This window comes from Adiantum capillus-veneris, chromosome 3 (genome assembly GCF_014529385.1).
Source record: "Adiantum capillus-veneris isolate H3 chromosome 3, ASM1452938v2, whole genome shotgun sequence".
Classification (NCBI taxonomy): domain Eukaryota; kingdom Viridiplantae; phylum Streptophyta; class Polypodiopsida; order Polypodiales; family Pteridaceae; genus Adiantum; species Adiantum capillus-veneris.
In genome coordinates, this window is record NC_140933.1 from 48,384,844 (window position 1) to 48,406,353 (window position 21,510).

At 47.3% G+C, this 21,510-nt stretch overlaps 1 protein-coding gene across 10 annotated transcripts in view; it reads left to right on the forward strand.

Moving 5' to 3' along the window:
* Positions 1 to 21,510, forward strand: part of LOC147460875 (uncharacterized) — a 121,337-nt gene that overhangs the window by 92,607 nt on the left and 7,220 nt on the right. For 7 of the 10 annotated variants that reach the window (XM_086508564.1, XM_086508563.1, XM_086508568.1 and 4 more), the window contains 5 exons: positions 18,096 to 18,244; positions 18,336 to 18,518; positions 18,655 to 18,827; positions 18,907 to 18,973; positions 19,057 to 19,130. In XM_086508564.1, the coding sequence (XP_086364690.1) occupies positions 18,096 to 18,244; positions 18,336 to 18,518; positions 18,655 to 18,827; positions 18,907 to 18,973; positions 19,057 to 19,130 (646 nt within the window). Of the gene's footprint in view, positions 1 to 18,095; positions 18,245 to 18,335; positions 18,519 to 18,654; positions 18,828 to 18,906; positions 18,974 to 19,056; positions 19,131 to 21,510 lie in introns of those variants that run through there. The other 3 variants (XM_086508565.1, XM_086508571.1, XM_086508573.1) reach the window with 3 other exon arrangements.

Sequence of the window (21,510 nt, forward strand, 5' to 3'; positions counted from 1 at the left end):
CTTCAGGAGCACCATTTGTGTGAGAGCCGCATTCGGCGATGTGGATTTTGCGTGGACGATATAATACCTTTTGGTCAGTTGCTTTTGGACTTGGAGGCATCCAGGGTGGGATATGTATGACTATTGCGGACTCATTGCAGCAGGCCATTGTGGGCAGAGGGATTATTGTGCCAGGCAGGGCTCAGTGGATTACTATGGAGGTTCAGGGTGGCCTTTTGGGTTTCCTGAACATCTATGCACCCAATGTGGCGAGTGCTCGTGCAGAGTTTTGGTCACAGATTGTTGAGTCTTTGGCGCAGGCCGATCATTGGTGTATAGGAGGGGACTTCAACATGTTGGAGGACCCTTCTGACAAGCTTGGTGTAGCCATGCTACTGTGCATGGAGTCGAGTTGGCAGCTTGGGAGAGGTTGTGTATGACTTTGAGGGTCTCAGATACATGGCACCACTCTGGTTTTGTAAGGCCCCTAGACAGTCTTGCCTTCTCTAGATCGGACCGTAGAGTGGGAGGAGTGAATCTATCGCGTATAGATCACTTCTACACTAGTGACCACTTCAGTGACTTGGGGGGATCAGTAGCATCCTGGCAGGGACCTCCTTCTCGGACCATGCACCAGTGATCCTCACAGTGGCAGACAGGCAGAGGAGTGGGAGCACGATGCTTCGCATCCTAGAGAGGGTCTTGTTGGACTCAGCACTCAGAGAGAGGGTAGAGGCTCTCTGGACAGAGGGTATGGACAGCCAGGATTCACCTGCAGACAGAGTGGCCTCAGGCCTAGCTCAGCTTAGCCACTTCTTTCTTCATGAGTCTCTGGCTCGCCAAGCTGCAGCGAGAGAGGCGGAGCAGCGTCTCAGACGAGGCATTGCTTCACTACAGAGGATGCAGGAGCAGCATCCAGATAGTCCATGGTTGGAGGAGCAGTTACAGCAGGCTCGACAGGAGCTTGCTAGCACAGAGGAGAGGTGTCATGAGTTTGCCTTTCACCGACAGGCATCTCAGTGGACTCAGGTGGGTGACAGAGTGACTCGTGCCGTTTTTGAGACAGTGGGACCTCGGCACTCGCATGCCAAGGTCAGTCAGTTGAGGAGGCCCGATGGGTCAGTTGCTCGTGAGCCCGAGGATATGCGTGCAGTTGCTACTGACTTTTATCGTGAGTTAGTGTCGGCTGAGGCCCAATCAGAGCGGCAGGATGCATGCAAGGAGCAGGTTTGGGCACAGATGCCATGTCTTGTGACTGAGGAGATGCACCAGAGGCTAGAGATGCCACTCCTGCTGGAGGAGCTGCACACGGCTCTTAGGGCCCTCCCCTGTGGTAGCTATCCAGGTGAGGATGAGTTGACTCCCAGCTTTTTCTTAGAGTACTGGGACCTGCTTGGCCCAGATCTCTGTAGTGCTTTTCAGTACATTTTACACACAGGAGTGATGCCTAACAGCATGAGTGAGGGCCTGATCTACCTCATTCCCAAGGAGGGTGGCTCCTTGGAGGAGATTCGACAGTGGCGCCCCATCACCATCCTCAACTCAGCCTACAAAATTCTTGCCAAGGCTCTGAGTTTGAGGATTCAGCCACTTTTAGAGTGCCTTATACATGGGACTCAGATAGGTTTTGTCAAGGAGCACAGTATCCTTGACAACATCTTTACTTTTTGGGAGGCTTCTGCCCTGGCACGGCTCCGTGGTGAGGACCTCGTGATTCTTCTTCTCGATTTTGAGAAGGCATACGACAGAGTTGACTGGGACTTTCTAGAGGGCACTATGCGCAAGATGGGCTTCTCAGATGCTTGGATCAGAGGGGTGTCAGCCCTGTACAAACAGGCTCACAGTTAGGTGCTTTTGGCAGGAGGTAGAGATGACGGCTTCATGCTTACTCGCTCAATCAGACAGGGTTGTCCTCTTGCCCCTTTCTCTTTCTGTTCTATGCGGAGGCGATGAGCAGATTTTTGGTGTCACAGCAGGTTGGTCTACGGGGCTTAGCACTCCCTATTCTGGGAGACGAGCTATTGGACGCTGAGTTTGCCGATGACTCAGCCTTGTACTTGGATGGCTAGGAGGCCAATCTTCATAGTTGTGAGTAGGCTTTGGAGACTTTCTGTTGTGCATCGGGAGCACTAATCAACTGGAGAAAGACAGTGGCTTTCTTGGTTGGTAGTGCTCCTGTGCCAGATTGGATGCCAGGAGAGGGTTTTAGGTGGATTCCCCCAGGGACTGCAGTACGGTACTTGGGGTTGTCAGGTTGGTCTGGACTTGTCTCCCGAGCAGCAGATTGCTCCTCTTCTCCTGTCCATCAGGAGAAAGTTGTTACACTGGAGCTCAGCATGACTTTCTTTGGTTGGTAGAGTAGTAGTTGCCAACCAGGTGTTGTTGGCGACTATGTGGTACATCACCTCCTGGTGGATCTTCTCAAGTTCTTGTATCAGCCAAGTAGAGAGGCTGATGAGGAACTTCCTTTGGTCAGGATGTGACACTCAGATAGCCCGAGCCAAGGTGGCTTGGCAGGTCATCACGCTTCCTTGTTCTCGGGGAGGGCTTGGGATCATTGATCCAACACAGCAGAGCAGAGCCCTTCTTGGGAAGTTCATAGTTCGAGGACTTCTTCCAGGTGAGGAGCCATGGAAGGAGTTCTTGCTGCAGAGGCTTCGTGCCAAGGTGCCTCAGTCAGGAGGAGCTTGGCAACCTTCGACCAAATGGATCTTTACAGAGATACGCAGAGTTGGTTTGAGCAGGAGACTGGAGGACCGCTTCGTTGTGAGTTTGCTTCGATCTTGGGAGCTCTTACGGCGAGGCGTAGAGCAGAGACAGCCGACGTGCACGGAGGAGCGCCTACGGCAGCCCCTCGTTTGGAACCCCATGGTTAGCACTCAGAGAGGCCACTTGGTTGGTAGTCGGCCTCATGTTTCCTGGGGTCCCATGGCAGCAGGTCCAGCGCGCTCTCTAGGTGACTAGCTAGAGTTCACAAGTTTGTCAAAGGAGGTACAGGTCTCCTACAGAGCATGGGAGGGGTGCAAAGCATGTGTCAGGACATCTCAAAGTCAGTTCCAGCTGAGTGGCTTACGCCTCTCGAGCCAGTAGCACTCCGGTGGATGGGAGCCTTCACACGACTGGAGGTTCTCATTTCAGTCAGGGCCTGCTCAGAGACTGTCCCAGCCCTTTTCTTCGAGCTTCAGGGTGGGGGATGACTACAGCGAGTTGCAGTAGAGGTCTCGCAGGTGACAGAGTGCTGTTTCCAAAGGATCCGAGTTGTGGGCATCTGTGGGAGGACTTGCGTCATAGACCCTGACCCAGCAACTCTTGAGACCGGACACTGGAGGCTTTGGGCTTGGGAGTGTTGTCCACTGGCACGAGTGCAGTGGGATCCTGGTGACTGGCTATGGAGGGACCCCTTCTCTTTTGCAGACCACCCAGGTGTCCCTTTCTTTCAGTACACTGTTCGGATTGGACGTCATATACTTACAGCACAGAGAGAGGCCCACCCCGCTGCAGCATATCATTGGCAGGAGGAGGGCCTCACAGTCGAGTTCTTGGCAGCCTTTTGGGAGAGGCTGTGGGACTCCAGACAGCCGAGGCGCGTCACCTTGTTTCAGTGGCTGGTCGCACACAGAGCTACAGCAGTAGGGAGTTGGCTAGTGCATAGTGGTCTCTTGGCCGCATGTGCAGCCTGTGACCACTTGGTGGAGAGTCAGCGTCACTTTCTTTGGGACTGTCCTTCGGCCCATCAGGTATGGCTACGAGTTCTTTGGCTGATGCCTACTCTCTCCACGGCTAGATAGTACACTTGGGGGGTAGTAGCTTGGTCCACTCTCACGGGCCCGGCACTTCAGTTTGAGCTATCTTCCACCAGCAGGATGATAGTGATACAGGGGGGGCGACCTACACTCGTGCCTGCTACAGAGCTTACTCCACAGGAGTGGTGCAGTGAGAGAGAGGAGTGTTGGGAGCTCATTAGTGGCTTGACACTCTGGTTCATCTGGCAGGCCCGCTGTTTCCGCATCTTTGAGGCTCGGCCTATGCCGCCAGTAGAGACTGTTTGTGACGTTTGGCTAGAGCTGATCCATACTCTCAGAGGACAGCTTGAGGGACTACAGGGCAGCTCCGACTGCATGCGGGAGCGCCACGAGGCCTTCCTTCAACTCTGGCGCCCTGGGCCTTTCTACACCATTGTCCAGGGTGTGCTCAGATGGCACTATGGTCCACCTGTGTGGCTCTTCCCTCCTCCCATCTCTTGATTTAACCTCATTGTATATATGCTGTTCTTTCATTGGGAGAGTCTCCCCATCATGTTGGTTGTAGCCCTATGGGCAGTTTTCATTAACTAATAGAAGGATCTTTTTCTCAGAAAAAAGAAAAAACCAAGGTCATGGTATTTAATACCACTCCACAGTGGATCAGGAGGTCGGTGCCCGCCTTCACATACGGCCAGGAGAAGGTGGAGTATACAGATGCTTACACTTACCTTGGAGTGGTTTTTAGTGGGCCAGCATTTTCATTGAGGAGGGCAACAGAGACTAGATTGACCAGAGTCCATGCAGCATTGGGTAGATTGGAAAGGATGTGTTCACAGGTTCAGTTTTAGGAGCCTCGGACGAGGCTCTAGCTCTTTGACACTTTGGTGGCTTCTGCATTGCTTTATGGAGCTGAGATTTGGGGACCCTCACGGGATCATCACGGGAGGACAGGTGGCAATGATGGATGGGGGGACATGGAGAAGCCTCTGGTCTCTATGATCTCGCGGCTCATTAGAGCCAAGGCTTCAATACCACGTGCTATTGTACGAGCAGAGATAGCTGCCCCCCCACTGGTGGTTGAGGCGCTCACCAGATCTGTCTCCTTCATACACCGCATGTGGGAATTTCCTAGAGACAGATATGCACGCCTTGCACTTGAGTACTCTCGATAATTAGCCATGCAGGGAGATACAGCATGCTGGTATGGGGAGATGACATCATGGTTTCAGGCGTAGGGTTCATCATAGACAGATTGCCTCCCTTCTAGTACTCACTGGATGCGCCCTCTCTGACTCTTACACAGTCTGAGATCACCAGGCTCATTCGCCAGGACTTGACTCAGCTAGACACCAAGAGGACATGGATACAGCCAACACATGAGCTGGGCACGAAGATGGCTTTCTACAGACAGCATCTCCTCCAGCTTACGGAGGATGGTTTTGTGACGAGGCCCAAATACATGGACACCCACTTGTCTCATGGGATACGATGTGCTTTGGCCAGATACGCACATCCTCACACCAGCTACGGATCGAGACTGGGAGATACAGCAGAGTACGAGCAGAGGTCAGGACATGCCCCCTGTGTGACATCGAGCCTGAGACAGAGTTGCACTACACATGCCACTGCCCCGTCTACTACGAGATACAAGGCCGCTTCCATTGCTTGTTCAGAGAGGGCTTTGGACCTTTCTCTAGAGTCATGCGGTACGAGGATCAGAGATGCGTGTGTTTGTTCTTGCTCGAGCTGCACAAACACAGAGAGAGCCTAATGAGAGGAGAGGCAAGCCAGTCTGAGAGACAGATCACAGACTTCTTTAGAGCTGCCATTGGACACCCGAAGGAGTTACTACCACAGCAGAGCTCGTCGCTTCACACCAGAGGCATACTGATCGACCTAGCGACTGAGCTGGGGAGATCTAGACGCCCACGACTGAGGAGGACTACACAGCATCGACAGAGGCTGCATCAGAGGATTCGGGTCACTTTGGCTCGACATGTACAACGCCCAGTCAGACTACTGACCATGGAGGAGATTGATGAGATCCGCCAGCGACCGATGCTGGATCTCATGTGATCTAGCTATCCCAGCTAATTTGTTTAGCTGCATAGTCCCCACCTAGCAGTTTAAGATTCCATAGTATTTTATTTTGTCATTTTGTCATTTTGTCATTTTGTCATCTTGTTACTCCGACTTTATATCAGATCCACCACATTGTAACTCTCTGGTCTCATAGGTCACTTTGGCCTTTTGAAGACGTTAATATAACATTTGAAAGGATCTTCCCCCTTTTTTCTTTTTCTCGCGATCCCAAAATGGTCTCCCCCTCTGTCAAGGCCTCTCGCTTGGCGAGTAGGGTGAACAAGGCCACATTCATCGCTACAAGCATCTCGCCGCCCTTGAAGAAGAAATGCAAACAGGGAGAAAGGAGATGAACGAATGGTGGCAGGAGAAAGTGGCTATCCTCGAGGAAAGAGACATGATGAGGCAAGAGATGAGCATCCTCAAAGCGGAGGTCGCTTCTTTGTAAGACCGGCCATCATGCAAAGAAGGAGAAATTTTTGAAGTGAAGGAAGCAATGAAGGAGGAGCTCACAAAGACCACCAGCGAAGCCATCGAGATAAAAACAAAAGCCATGGCCAACTCTATTGACGGAAAGATGGATGCTAAGAAGGAGGGATGGGTGGAGATCAAAGAAGAAGCCCAAAAAGACGAGCATCTCATCATACAAACAACAATTGAAGAGGAAAAGATGAGACAAGCACGGCGTCTCAATGTCAGAGTGACAGGCATTATGGAGACAACTACCTCTACTCCCGAGGAGGATGCCAAAGGGCTATGTCTCAAGCTTGGCTACAAAAGCAAATCTCTCCCATTTGCCATGGTTTGGAGAGTAGGGAAAGATACAACCAAGAAAAGAGCTCTCATCCTCCACTTCCCCAACGAAGAGGAGAGGACCACTTTCATGAGAAAGAGGGTAGCATTGTGTACTCTACAAGGGCCGCCTATATACCTTGATGACGATCTCACACACATGCAAGTTGAGCATCGACGAGTATGCATGCCTCGAGTGCTACAAGCCGCAAGGAGGGCAAGAGAGCTTTCTACTACAACGGCCGTGTCATCATTGATGGCAAGGCTATCGACTAGGGATTCGTGGCATATAAGACACCTCACTTGGAGCTACATATGGCGGCATGGAACTGCAATGGTTCCTTGTGGACGCATCCGGGGAGACTAGAGGAGGTGATGGAGGACGGAGATATCATACTTCAGAAAGAGATACATGAGAGCTCAGAGAGAGGACGACCGAGGGTACAGGGATATGTATGGGAGTCATTGCATAGAAAGAGCATGCGTCAACACACTTCGAGAGGCTCAGGAGGGGTAACAGTATTATATAGACGAGAGCTACAAGGCAGGATACAAATTGTGGCTAGAGATGCGGAGGCACGCTTCATGTGCATCAGAGTGGAGCTACATGAGGGGGAGTTTTATCTATATTGCCTTATGCTATTTTGCTCCATCAGGATCGAGGTTTGCCACAGTCAGTGGAGACATAGCAAGGGGTGACACAAAGTTTCAGGAGAGAGACGAAGAGTCAGGGGGAGATACATTTTCTACTTATGCATGCCTGACAGAGGAGATCATAGAGTACTCCAGCCTTGGCGAAGTCTTTCTCACGGGAGACTTCAATGGACGGACACAGAGCAGACAGTGTGAGACCTATGACTTTGAGGATTCCGAGCTTCTACATCCACTAGATGAGGCAGGAGTGGATAGGACATCAACAGACACAGCAGCCCCCACACTCTATGGGAGACATCTACTCAAAGTAGGGTCACAGCATCGTCTCGTTATCTACGACGGAATGACCCTGTGGCCGAACTCAGGAGGCCTCACATGCATCCCTCATTAGCACCACAGGGAGGGAGTACAGTGGACTATGTCATTGGATCTAGAGAGGCCGCACATTTCATCCATAGTTACCCGGAACGCGGAACGGGAACGGCGACGGGATCCCTGCGGAAGGGGGGAACGGCTAGGGGTCCGGAACAGGAACGGCGCGGAACGGGAGGTATAAAAAACACCCAAATAGTGCATTTTTTAGCTCCTTGTGTTTAAATACAAGGAGTATTAGAGTGCTTTGACTTTAATACTCACAAAAAACTCGTTTTGAAGACCATTCAACCTTGCTATGACTAGATGATGAGAGAGAGAGAGAGACTCAAGAGAGTGAGAGGGAGAGGGAGAGATTTGAGAGAGTGGGAGGGAGAGGAAGAGAGCTTGAAGGCCTAAAGCCTTGAGCCTTGAGAAAGAGAGTCTTGAGAGGGAGAGATCTTGAGAGTGTGAGAGGGAGAGAGCTTGAGCCTTGAGGATTAGCTTGTGGAGAGAAAGGGGGAGGGGGTGCATTTTATGAGTCCTTGAGGCATTGCACACTTCAAAAAGAAGCCCAAACATTTACTTAAATTTTTTCAATTTTTGCCAAATTTGTTTGTAGCCATTGACCGTTCCAGGGGAATTCTGGAACGTTCCGGGGCTTTCTGGAACGTTCCGGAACGGCCGTTCCGGTTTGCATTGACCACCTGAAACGTCAGACGTTCCGGGACGTTTCGGAACGTTCGAGAAGGGAACTGCCCCCCGGAACGCCGGAACGGGGGCTAGGGGGCGTTCCCCGGTAACTATGATTTCATCACATCCCTTACCATCCCACCCATACCCATTGGGGTGGACCACACTTATATCTCTCTCATTGGATAGCACACCCCCACCACACACACTGGCCACCCACACATCTCACAGCACTATCTACTTCACACATGATCTCTCTGACATATATACTCAGCACGTTTATAGTGGCATATATCAGCTTGATCCATCTGCACCCCTCGACACACTTACTGCACAACTCTCATCTTTTCTACGTGACTCGGCACTCATCAACTTCCCACATCACACACACACTGGTAGCACCACTCAATCTGGGACCATGCCCCAGAACAGATGGTATGATGACGAGTGCAAAGAGCTATACGTGCGTAGCAGGCCACATGCGAGATCACAAAGAGGGAGGCTTGCAGACAGATGAGGACCCTCACCCGCCGTAATAAGCAGGAGTTCGAGGAGGCATAGGAGCCAGATCTCTACCACCTACTCATGAGCTAGGATTCAGCACTAGCTTGGCGCCGATTACGAGAACCCCGCCCATCCACCCCGATTGAGCACCCCCAGAGATGGCAGGATTATGCTCAAAGGCTTTATGAGATTCTAGAGCAGCCACCCATACCAAAGCCCCCAGGACCACGCCCGATCACATCTACTTTCTTTACAGCAGGTATGGTGGAGAGAGCCATACCCCGCCTACAGCATGGGCGCTCCATGGACCAGACAGGTATGCAAAGTGAGCACATCGTATATGTTGCAGATACACTTGCCCCTTTCATCGCAATGCTCTTCAATAGGGCATTAGCAGAGGGATTGCCTTCAAAGTGGACTATGCACACTATCGTGCCTATCCACAAGTCCGGGGATCCACTTGACCTGGGCAACTACAGGACTATCATGATTGGCCACACGTTGGCCAAGCTTTATGGAGCAGAATTGGAGGCAGAGCTGAGCTCATATGCTGAGCGCGAGGGTTTACGAGCACCAGGCCAGGCTGGCTTCATACGAGCTTTCTCCACCATTGACCACATCTTCACTCTGCGTTGTCTGATTGATCAGGCAAAGGCACGGAAGAGACAACTATATTGCTACTTTGTGGATTTTCGCAAAGCTTTTGACACAATCCCCCGCGATAGACTCTTCCAGCGCCTCCAGATACTAGGAGTTCCTCCAGAGATGATTTGGGGGATTTTTGCTCTTTATGAGAGCATCTCAGCCAGAGTACGTTGTCCAGGAGGCACGTCACCATCTCTTGCTAGCACCATTGGTGTGAAGCAAGGCTGCCCTCTCTCACCGACACTGTTTGGGCTATACATTGACGAGTTGTCAGAGCATATTCTTCGAGATGGGGGCGAGGGCGTGGATTTAGCAGGTACACTTGTTGACATCATGTTATATGCTGATGATATTGTATTGGTATATGAGTTACAGGAGGGACTACAGCGACATCTTCAAATTCTGGATGACTTTTGCATAAGAGAGGTCTTACTGTGAACCTTGGTAAAACCAAGGTTCTTATCTTCCATACTTCCAGACAGGTCAGGAGCAGAGCCACCTACACACTAGCACGAAGGCAAGTTGAGGTCACTGATTCATATGTATACTTGGGGATCACTTTTACTGCTGCTACAGGATGGTTCTCCATGGCGAGTGCAGCCAGAGATAGGATCACACGAGGATATGCGGCATTAGCAATGCTAGAGTGCCGATGCCACCAGGCTTTTTTCTGGGAGCCCCGCATCAAGGGGTGGCTTTTCGACACATTAGTCACCCCAGCTCTCATGTATGCACCACCAGTTTGGACGCTGAGCCTTACAGGTTCTTGGTGGACATAGGTCGAGAGGCCACAGATTATCATACTATTCCGTCTGATACGCGGGAAATCCTTAGTGCCCCACGACATCATCAGAGTAGAGCTAGCTGCACCGCCTATGCTGGTAAAGGCCCTTTTCCAAACAGTATGCTTCAAGCCTTCGTCCAGAGAGTGCGACAGCTTCCATCGGACAGATTATCATACAGAGCACTTGAGGCATCCCGCCAGCTAGCTGCGACTGGAGAGAGTGGATTATGATATGCACAGATGACATAGTGGTTTAGCACACATGGCTTGGATATTGAGCAACTACCACCATTTCAGTACGACGCCTACTCACCATTCATTCGCCTCTCTCATGCGGAGAGGAATTGGGTCCTCAGACAGGATCTCTGTCAGCTGTATATCAGAGAGACACGGATCACACCGAGACTGTCTCTTCCACCGAAGATGTTGTACTACAGGGATCAGTTGTTGACTACTGTAGAGGATGGCTTCATCCAGAGGCCTAGATACATGGATGTTTACATGTCTCATATTGCCAGAGTAGCCATTGGACAGCTTACAGTTTCATCACATAGATTGGAGATTGAGACAGGCCGAGCATCGCATACTCCCAGAGACCAGAGGATATGTATAGCAGAGGCGGAGAGCAAGGAGCATTATGTTTGTAGATGCCGAGCTTACCAGGATATCCGTAGCCGCTACCCTACCTGTTTTCTGGGCAACCTACACTCAGAGAGCTTATGGAGTCCAGAGACCAGAGACAGCTTGAGCGCTTTCTCCTTGAGATTCAGAGACATAGAGACCTGATACTACAATCATCCAATGAGAGTAGACAGTCCCAGCTTACAGATTTCTTTCATCGAGCGACTCCAACACCACTTGCTACGACTACACATAGAGGGGTCACTCTCCAATAGGCAGATGTGATGTGAGCCAGGAGACGACCCAGAGCAGAGGGATATCGTGCTCGACGAGCACACTAGAGGGAGATCTACCAGATTCAGACACAGCATGAGCAAGCCAGACAGAGAGAGATACAGCGATTTTTCTCCGACCCGGCTGCATACTACGGGACTCTTCACACCCTACCCTCCTATACATGATATCCTACACCCTCAATTTTCTACCGGATGGAGCTAGATTGCATCTCATCATTGTACCCTCTGAGCTTATAGTTTCACATCTACTAGAGATAGAGCTCCATCCCCTCAGTATACTGGCACATGTATTACCCCACCTCTTATCTGATTAATGCAGCACTGTATCACCTTACCTCTAGTCTTGTATCACTTTAGTTCAATTCTTTTTCAGCACTTTTATCCTTTTTTGGATACCCAGAGGATACACACATGTACATGGTTTTGTCTCATAGGCCGAGTTCGGCCTCTAGAAGACATTAATAAAGCTCTCTCTCTCTCTCTCTCTCTCTCTCTCTCTCTCTCTCTCTCTATATATATATATATATATATATATATATATATATATATATATATATATATATATATATATATATATATATATATATATATATATAGGGTGGCTGCTCCTCTATGGTATATATATATATATATATACCATAGAGGAGCAGCCACCACTGTAAAGCTCAGCTCATACTCACACCTGCGGTACTCTCATTCACCGAGCATAGGAGCTAGGGAGATTGAGATGCCCACGGCTGAGGAGAGGCGCTTCACAGCATCGATGGAAACTAGAACTTTTTCTTTTGAGGACCAGTTGCTTTTGGGGCAGTTTGCTTTTGAGTGTGTGGCTTTTGGGGCTCTGCTTTTGGCATCCCTTGTAAGAATAAAAAGGTCCCAAGGGCCTCACTCTGCAAAGCATCTAGACGCAGAGTCTGAGAGCGAAGGACGCACGGGAGTTGTACTTTGATCAAGCATTAATATAAAAGAAATATTGAAAGGTGCACCAGTCTTTGGAGCCAATCTCTCTAGGCACGGAACTATGCCGGGCCGTGTCGACCAAATTGAACTGTGATTTTAAAGTTGGTGAAGTATTTTAAGTGATTCTCTCATGTCGCGACCGATCCTAGACTTGGGGTGCCCAAGTTTGTTTCAGTGGTATCAAAGCAAGGCTGATTTCTCTTCTACCGGGAAATCCGATCCTCTTACCGCGACACACATGGATTCAAACGACGAATTCCGCAAGAATCAGACGAACCCTCCTAATACTTCGGAAACGGGAGGCAATACGGAAAATTCAAGTGCATTAGCAGAGCAAGAGTACAGGCCACCTCAACCTACGCAGGATCAGCTCATGGAGATGCAACATCAACAACAGGTTGATAAGTGCGCTAACAGATGCTCCAATTTGCCAAGGATCCACAGTATGCCAAATTTTTGACCCAGCACGCGATTGACGATATGCACACCCATTGGCAGAAAGCCATCGACTCCCCAATAAAGTCAGCTCTCAAGAAACCTCCTGCTCCACAAATGTTTACAGCAGATGAACTGGAGGATTTGGTGGAAAGATGAGTCAACCAACTATTGGGGTCAGAAGAAAAGCAGCTGAAGAAACGTAACAAGGGAATTGACTTCCCTGGTTACTTAGGCCAAAAATCCTCTTTTGAAAATGCCAGAAAACAAAAGAAGCATGTACGCTTCGAAGGATTTTCCAGTTCGTCCTCATCTTCTTTTGATAGCTCAGACAACTTATCCTCTTTTGACTCAAGTGATGAGGACAGAAAGGCCAAGAAACGACGGAAAGATCATAGGTTTTATGCAAAAAGGAAGCACTTTTACAGAGCCAATGAGTATGATTTCCTCGACGACAAGGGCAAAAAGGCCAAAGAATTCAAAGAGGGAGGACAAGCAGTAAAGTTTGAGTACTTTTCAAGGTTTCGAGATGCTCCCAAGGCTTTAAGCCTTTATCCAACAATTTGATATAGCATCTTCTGGAGGCCGCTATATAGAGTAGTCCAAGATTAGATGGGCAGCATCCTTTCTGAAAGGCAATGCACGGACATCATGGTCCACTCTTTTGTTAAGGAAACGAGCACCGATAACGTGGTTGAAATTCAAGAAACTTTTTATTTCTTCTTGGTTGACTGAGGAGTACAAACGAGATGTGAGAACCGATTGGAACTAACTTCAGATGACAAGGGATGACACTTTGGATGCGTTGCGGACTTCCCAAAGAAATTTGAGACTATTGTCTCGAGAAGAAGTCAGAGTCCATTCAACAATTGATGGGACATGCTAAGCGGGGATTTGCTATGCATTCGGGTAACTTGACTTACCCACCAGATGGACCTTCAACAAGTCAGAACAGAAACAGACGACAAAGAGATACACGATCTTGATTGACAAAAGAACAAATTGACAGAAGAACAGCAAGAGGAATATTTCAAAGCAGGAAAATGTTTTGAGAGATACTTGTTTCGGAACAAATTTTAGATAGAAAATTATGGATCAACTACCATTATGTTGCTTTACAAATTTATGAAATAAGACTTTTTGGAAGCTGATTTTGAATTTACTAATGTTTGTGAAAAGATGATGATGATGGACTTTGGAGCAGTGACAGGTCCCAAATGAACCTGAAGTGGAAGAGAACAAGGAGATACTCGTTCCAAAAAAGATACTCGAAAAGAAAGAAAGGTAAAGTGAATGATGGTTCTTAGATAAGAACCATCCGGCATTGAATGCGAAATGGATGGAGGAGGAGGACCTAGTAGATACTCCTCAGATTTGGAACTTTACCTTGACGCTTTTGGTCTAGCTTTGGCTATTCCAAGAGTTCGCGGAGATCGGCAGGTTGAATCTGGTGCTGGTCCGACTGCACAAGAGGGGAGTTACTCCGCTCCTTTGTCACAGATTACCTAGATAGAATAAAGGCACCGATTTCCCTTTGGACTTAGGGATATTGATGTGCTGACAGTATTCTGCTAGATGACTTTATGAAAGTACTTCAAAATAGGATCCTTGGAAATTATTACTCGCACACGACAATGCTTGAATGGAATGATTGACGAAATGACTGCAACATTTCAGTCTTGAAAATCTTTATAGACGTGATCGCAATAAGGATTAGTTAATTCGACATCAGCGAGGTCCAGGATGGATCTAAATGCTATTATTAAATGGCAGTCATGGTCTGAGATTTGGAATGAATTTTTCTGTGATTGATTTGACCTGTCATGTGATGTGATGTGATGTGACTGTCTTCTTTGTACAAGTGTTGGATTTGTGTCGTCTAGTGCGTCGGTACTTACAGTCAGATTCTGCTAAACTGATTTATGGCTTATGTTTGATTTTGCGAGCGTAATCGAGGGCAATTACAATCTTTTTAAGATGGGGGTATGTCACAAAATGATGACGTGGCACTGCTACCCATAGGATCACGTGGACACCTTGTACGGACAGGACAGTATGGTAGTTGATGACGTGGCACAGTAGGGAGGCTTCTAAAACGCATTGACATGCAACTGACGTGGCAATACGGACTTCCGCGAAACGCGCTGTTCACGTGGCAAATTGTACAGATTTTCGTAATCTGCACTGATTGCTTTTTCTGACAGTTTTTGAGGACCAATTGCTTTTAATTCAGTTTGCTTTGAGTTTATGGCTTTTGGGGCTCTGCTTTTGGCATCCCTTGTAAGATTAAAAAGGGCCCAAGGGCCTCACTCTTTAGAGCATCTGGACACAGAGTCTGAGAGTCGAGGACCCGCGGGAGTTGTACTTTGATCAAGCATTAATGTAAAAGAAAAACCAAAAGGGGCGCCAGTCTTTGGGGCCAATCTCTCTGGGCACGGAACTACGCCAGGCCGTGTCGACCAAATTGAATTGTGATTTTAAAGTTGTGAAGTATTTTAAGTGATTCTCTTGTGTCGCGACAGATCCTAGACTTGGGGTGCCCAAGTTTGTTACAGACTCTGCAACATGCGAGTGCTCCTTGCCTTACTGGGACACATAAGGGACCTGGGCTTGAGCCTCAATGGGCTTTCCTACATGACAAAGTTGCCTTCTCGGCTGTGACACTGGTGGCGCTTGTAGAAATTCCATACTCCTAGGATTCTGCACCAACCGAGAAAACACATTCACTGCAGCAACCAACTGTGGTACCAATAAATTCATAAATTAGTTCTATGTGCACGAAATTATTTTTATTCATTTAGGGTCGTAGATAAAAATATTACATCCCTCTGGTTTCTAAACACTTGTCCTCAAGTGTAGGGCTTCATGATACTTATGTAGGATGTCACTTGGCCAAGTTGTTTCTCTCTTAGATTTTCTGATTAGATGGCATGCTTGAATCTTTAGTGTGAGATAGAGACCTCAAGTTTACGAGCTTGTTTAGGAGAGCAGTATGGGAGAATATAGGCACTCGCCTTCACTTCTCGTCCTCGTTTCATCCACAGGAAGATGGGCAATCGGAGATAGCTAACTTAGTGGTGTTGGACTTGTTGAAGTGCTATTTCTTTGATCATAAAACTCAGTGGGAGAAGTACTTGCCTCTTGTGGAATTTGCTTACAATAACACAATTCATACATTTATGGGGGAGGCGCCATTTGAGATCGTCGAGGGTGTCAGAAAGGTTTCACCGATTCTGAGCACCAAGGAGAAGATTTTTGAAGCAGACCAGTATACACAGGATCTAGACACTGCTTTTGTGTCACAAGACGGGCACCACGTGCCAATAGAAAAGAACAGACTGAAGAACTTTAAGCACTTCAAATAACAACTGAAAGAGAGAGACCACACGCGACACGAAGTGGCGAAATTCCACCACAGAGAGTATTGGCCCCAAACCTTGGTGTCCCTTTCGGTATTTCTTTATATTACTTGAACTCTTTACAAGCCGGTACTCCAGACTCTGCACCTTCTCCAGTAAGCATGCCAGAGAATGAGCCCTAACCTCATATTTAAAGGCCCTAGGCCCCAAAAGCAGTTTACAGTAAAAAGCCTTCAAACTCAAAAGCATCTAGTCCAAAAGCAAAGCCAAAAAGCTGCCATCGTAATTTACGGAAATCCGTATAGCCTGCCACGTCATCAACCTGCGTAATTTTCGAAAATCTGCCATGTCATCAGCAGCTCCGCCAGCTTTTCCTGTGTGTGTGTGGGTCCTGCTTTATTTTAATCCTTTATGTCACTTGGGACCCCATCGGACGGGGTCCCCATAAGTTGGTGGGACTTCTTCTTCTGTTACTTGTTCTTCTTAGGGTTTAGGCCCCTCGGCCAGCATCTGCAAGTTGGCTCCATTCTTTAGGGCTTTGACACGTCAGCAGTTTGTGACATTTTGCCAAGGTACGGGAGCTTTGCAGAAGTCTCAAGCATGGCATAAGAAGGCATAAGATGTGTGCAGTCTAGTATACGTGATTACTTAATTGAGTGTATACTGAGCTAGTTTTTGTTCTTTTGTTTGTTTTGCAGGCATAATCCAGGGCGATTACAATTCTTTCAAGAGGGGGGTATGTCACAAGTTTGTGACGTGGCATAGCTTTCAACTTGCAGATTCTACCCAAGGGGCCAAAAGGGGTTAGGGTTTTAACCCTATTCCCTCCCAACTTACCAGAGTTGGCCAAGGGGCCTAAAATCTCTTGAAGAAAAGGAAATCCCTCAAATTGGCAAATAGAAATATCGCCACAAGTGGGCGGGCGGGCGGGCGGTTTTCACCTTGTCTTCAGATTTGCACCATGTTTTGCTTTTGCTTGCAGGTTGAAGAGCACCATAGCCCTGTTGATCGATGCCAGGGATGGTTCGGGGTTATTCTTTCGTGGATATTGATACAAGATGGTTATGCAATGGTGGTTTTTATTCTATTGGGATGCACCATTATACACGGCCTTGGAGGCACAAAGTTGGATATTGGAGATTCTTTGGTGGAGTTTTCGGCCTTCTTGATGAAGTCCGGGTGGCTTGTTTCTGCTTCAACTCTTTGCTACTTTCTTCCCATACTCCCATGCTCCTAGCTTTTGTAGTATCACCGGTCTTTTGTAACTCTGTATCACTGGTAGTTTTTCCCCTTAGGTTTGTGGTGGTTGAATATCTCAAGGGCTTTTTCACTATCAGTTCCATTATATATATTTTGTGTGCTTATGGGCTGATGTAATCCCTTCGTTCATGTAATTTGATTATGTAATACAAAAGGGTACCAAGCCCCCCTTTCGTTTGCAATAAAAAAAAATATTGCTAGGGGTGCCTTTTAGGGGACTGAGCATCTCCAAGGGGAACTTCCCCTCTCAAGTATCCATCTTGCAGATTTCTCTTGTGCATTGGGTTTATGGTAATGTTCAAGTTTGTTGCTGTTTGATCACTGCTTGGCATGTTGTGCCAACCAATTATAGTATATGATCTAGGGTGATTGGGTTTATGAAACGTTTCAAGTTTATTTTAGTTTATGGTAAATGTCCAGCTAGTCCCATTGCTCTATGTCCATGCCTCTTAACCCAATAACTCAACTCATGCTTCAAAATTAGATTTGCACCAAATGGTGTCCAATCATGATAGGGTAGGCACATTCGGATCTCCACTTTTAAGCAACGGCACAATAGTGGATGGTGGTGGTGATGATTGCGTTTGTATTAAGCAAGTAATTGCAGTTATTTGTACCCTCAAAACAAGCTTGGCCAAAAATCTGTGTTCTGTTATCAGCCTTTTCATATGCATCCTGTGTCAGTTGTAATTGATTTAATGCTGAAGTATTTTGGTAATTTATACACTATTAGCTTATTTTGGGATGCATTAGTAATTTGTTATTAACCTTGATTCTATTTTGCAATACAATTGAGTCTGATTTTCTTTTTGTCCACTTGCTAAACTCTGAATCCAATTTTATGCGACTTTCATGAAAGCCTGTGGGAAATGACCATGGAAAATTACAGCTGCAGATATCTTATACCGATCAGGCTGTTTTGTTGTGGTGACTGTAGGTTTTTTCATGCCATCTTCTAAAAAACAAAAGAAGATTTTGAATGCAACTGCTAACGGACATCTTGACTCCATAACAAAGGAAGAAAAAAGAGAAAAGGTCTCTGTTTTTGAGTTTGATCTCTGTACAGAAGCAAAAATTGCAGCAGAGGTATGCTACATTTGAAAATTTTATGCTACCTCCATTTCATTGCTGACCACAGAATGTTTTCAACTTCTTGATTGTTAAAACACAAATGCAGGAGAATGCACAACTTCGTGTTGGGAAACCTACCCATCCTTTCTTTTTACAGCACAAGGGTGGACAACGAGCTTCAAACTTTGTGGGTCTTGCCGCAAATGATTGCTCGTCTCAACCTGCTTCTTCTTTTGAAGAAATTGATTTGGCTCCGTCTCCGCCTTTCCACATCACCCAGCTAGCAGGGGTAATTCATTCTTCCAGAAGTATTTTCCTGAATATCATAAGTAAAAATCTATTTGCCCTACCTCCCCCCCCCCTTCTTTTCCTTTTTTTGTTAATGCTAAGTCCATGCATGAAAAACTATCAACCTGTATGCTTAGGCAGAGGCACATACAAAAAACTTAGAAAGATGGACCTCTTTACGGATCTGTCAGAATTTGAAGATGGATCCAAGCGCTCTCAAGAAAGAACCGGTTGATGAAAACAGAAAAGACCTTGATGCTCTTTTGAGAATATCTTTGGTGAACAAGCTATCTGAGGCACCAAGGCACAGGTGTTTCAAGAACTTTTATCATAGAAGGTTTTGCCTAAGTTTTTCTATCAGTTTGAGGGTTAATACCCGAGTTTTGTAGGAGGGATTATCCATCAGGACAGCTGCAGCTTGTCAATGATTTAGAGCCTTTATTCAACTTTTTGAAGGTGAGTGCTAAGAAGATCTTTCAGATCCTGTGGAACTCTATGTCGTGGAATATCTTGCAATGAAGCTGCATTTTTCTTTATAGGACTTTGAAGATGAGAGCGAAGAGAATCTGAATCGTGAAAAGATTGATATCTCCTTGGCCTACCTGGAGGACAGGTGCAGCGTGTCAAAATCTTTCCTGTCAACTGATTAGACCATTTGAAATAAAGAAATTGCTTTGTGTGTGTGATAACTTGAATATTTTTCAGGGTAAGATTCAACATCATTTTCTTTATGATTTAGGCAAACTTTGTTATACTCAGCTTTTAGGGGTTCTTGGCTATTACTGGTTTGGATCTCTTTGTCCTCTTTGCTGTATTAAGTATCGTATTTCTTCATATTCCTAGTTTCTATTAGCTTTGATTTCTTTACGAGAATAAAAGGTTTTTGTATTGTTGATTGTGACATAGACTCTCAGCATACTAGGCTGGAATATTGTAACGGATTTGAGGGTGAGGATTCCATGGAACAGAGCCTTCTCAAGGAGCAGTTTTTTGGCCTTCATACCTTTTGGGCTTTGCTTTCCTAAGAGGGAGGGTCAGTGTAGCGCGGATAGTGTGTCGCGCTCTCTACAGTGGGTGCTCCTCAGTGCAATGTGCGTTACAGTCTCACTCAAACAGACTGAAAACAAAGAACAAATAGACAACAACTAAGCTCACAGAGACACAACAGCAGACCACAACATGTGACTCGACTATCTCAAAGAACTGATATAGACTCTGGCGTGGCAGCACACTCAGCTCCAGCCCATGACTCACAGGTACAATGGGGTGTCGAGGCTCAGGTGTGCAGGGATGGTGAAGCAGTGTTGTGTGTATAGACTCGCTCCTAGACGACGACGCTGGACCATATATCTAGAGGATGATCCGATGACCCAATGGCTCATAAATGTCAGCCACCCAAGCCAATCTCCAAACTGAGTGGTGGTGCTGACCTGGCCACGATGTCCACTAGAACCACCGTCGTATCCCTGCCACGTGTCACTGCCCAGCCCAGAGAGTCCATCTAGTGTGGACCAGACCATACCAGACCAACTGCACTGTCCTGTGAAAGTGACACTATAGCCTGCTACAGTCAGGGCCTATAAAAGCAGGCCCTAGGCTTTAGTTTTCATCATACAACATAATTGGAACATAATGACCCCTCTACAAAACACTTTCTCTTTCTTTTTTGCACAAAACAGATCCTTCTATCAGTTGAAAACCACCGCAAGGGCTACATCAGCCCCTACCATGAGGTAACGTCTACAGACTCTACCAAGGTAGAACGCTGCATTAACAAGCAGAACATGTGGGCTATGTACCAAAGAAGCAGCATCGGACAGCACCTTTGGGAAGCACGGGGAATGTGGGAGGACAGCTGTGTGCAAGCCTGGGCTCTTGCAACAAATAGGAAATTCATTCACCGTAGTAGCGTACACAAAGCAAGCAGCAGCGAGCTATAAGGGAAACGCGAGGTGATTTGTGATAAAATGCTACAGAGCAAAACAGAAAAACCAAAAAAGAGAAAAAAAGCGCAAACACCAAAAGCAAAGAGGAAAACAAACAAAAAGAAATAAACGCGAACGATCAAACAGAAAAACAAAACAAAACAACTATTAAAACATTCTCCACCCACCCACGCACCTACTCACCCACCCAACCCATAAACTCAGATGGAACCCACATACATACTCACACACAAGCAAACAATGAAACAGAAAAAATAAAAAACAACAAACTAGAAAAACAGAAATAGGAAAGGTAAAGAAGAGAGAGGGTCGGCCAAACTGATAAGTCAATGGTCAGAGACTAGCAATACAGAAGGATGCCTTCGGTCGTGGTAGAACATGAGGTCATGCATGTCAAGACCGGTCACTGCACCTTTGAATGGGTGCACAAGAAAAATTGTAAAAGCGACATGGGATGGAAAACGAGGAGCGCTGCAAATGTCTAGCATATGAGAGCAATTGCACCCTTTTCACAAGACGGCCAAATTAAAAGTGCTATTGGAGTTGGGCGACCCTCATGACTAAATGGCACGAGGTCTTGAATGAAGACCCCGCCATGGGATCCACAGAGGAGAACTGCATGCACAAAAGCAGAGGCACGCCCGGCTGTGCGATGTTTAAAAGTAAACTCGGACATCCAATGTGTAAACTCAGACAAGCATAAGTATACATAAACACGCATCCATTTCAGTGAAATGAACACGCGTGCACGGTTAGCTCACTGGGCTGCCACTGTGCCCGTCTGAGTTCGATTCCCTTGGGGTGACCCGCCGCCGGTTTTTTTTCACCGTCCGATCGCCTCGAGATCCCCCCCCCCCCCCCCCCCCCCCCCCGTCCGCCCCCGTCCGCCGTCCACCATGATCCCATGGCGGGGTCTTCATTCAAGACCCCGTGGCATTTAGTCACGAGGTTGAGCGACCAGAGACGGCTCAGTCGCTTCTTACTAGAGATTCAAAGACATATGAAGACGCTCCTCCTATCACCCACGCACACACACACGAGTGGATG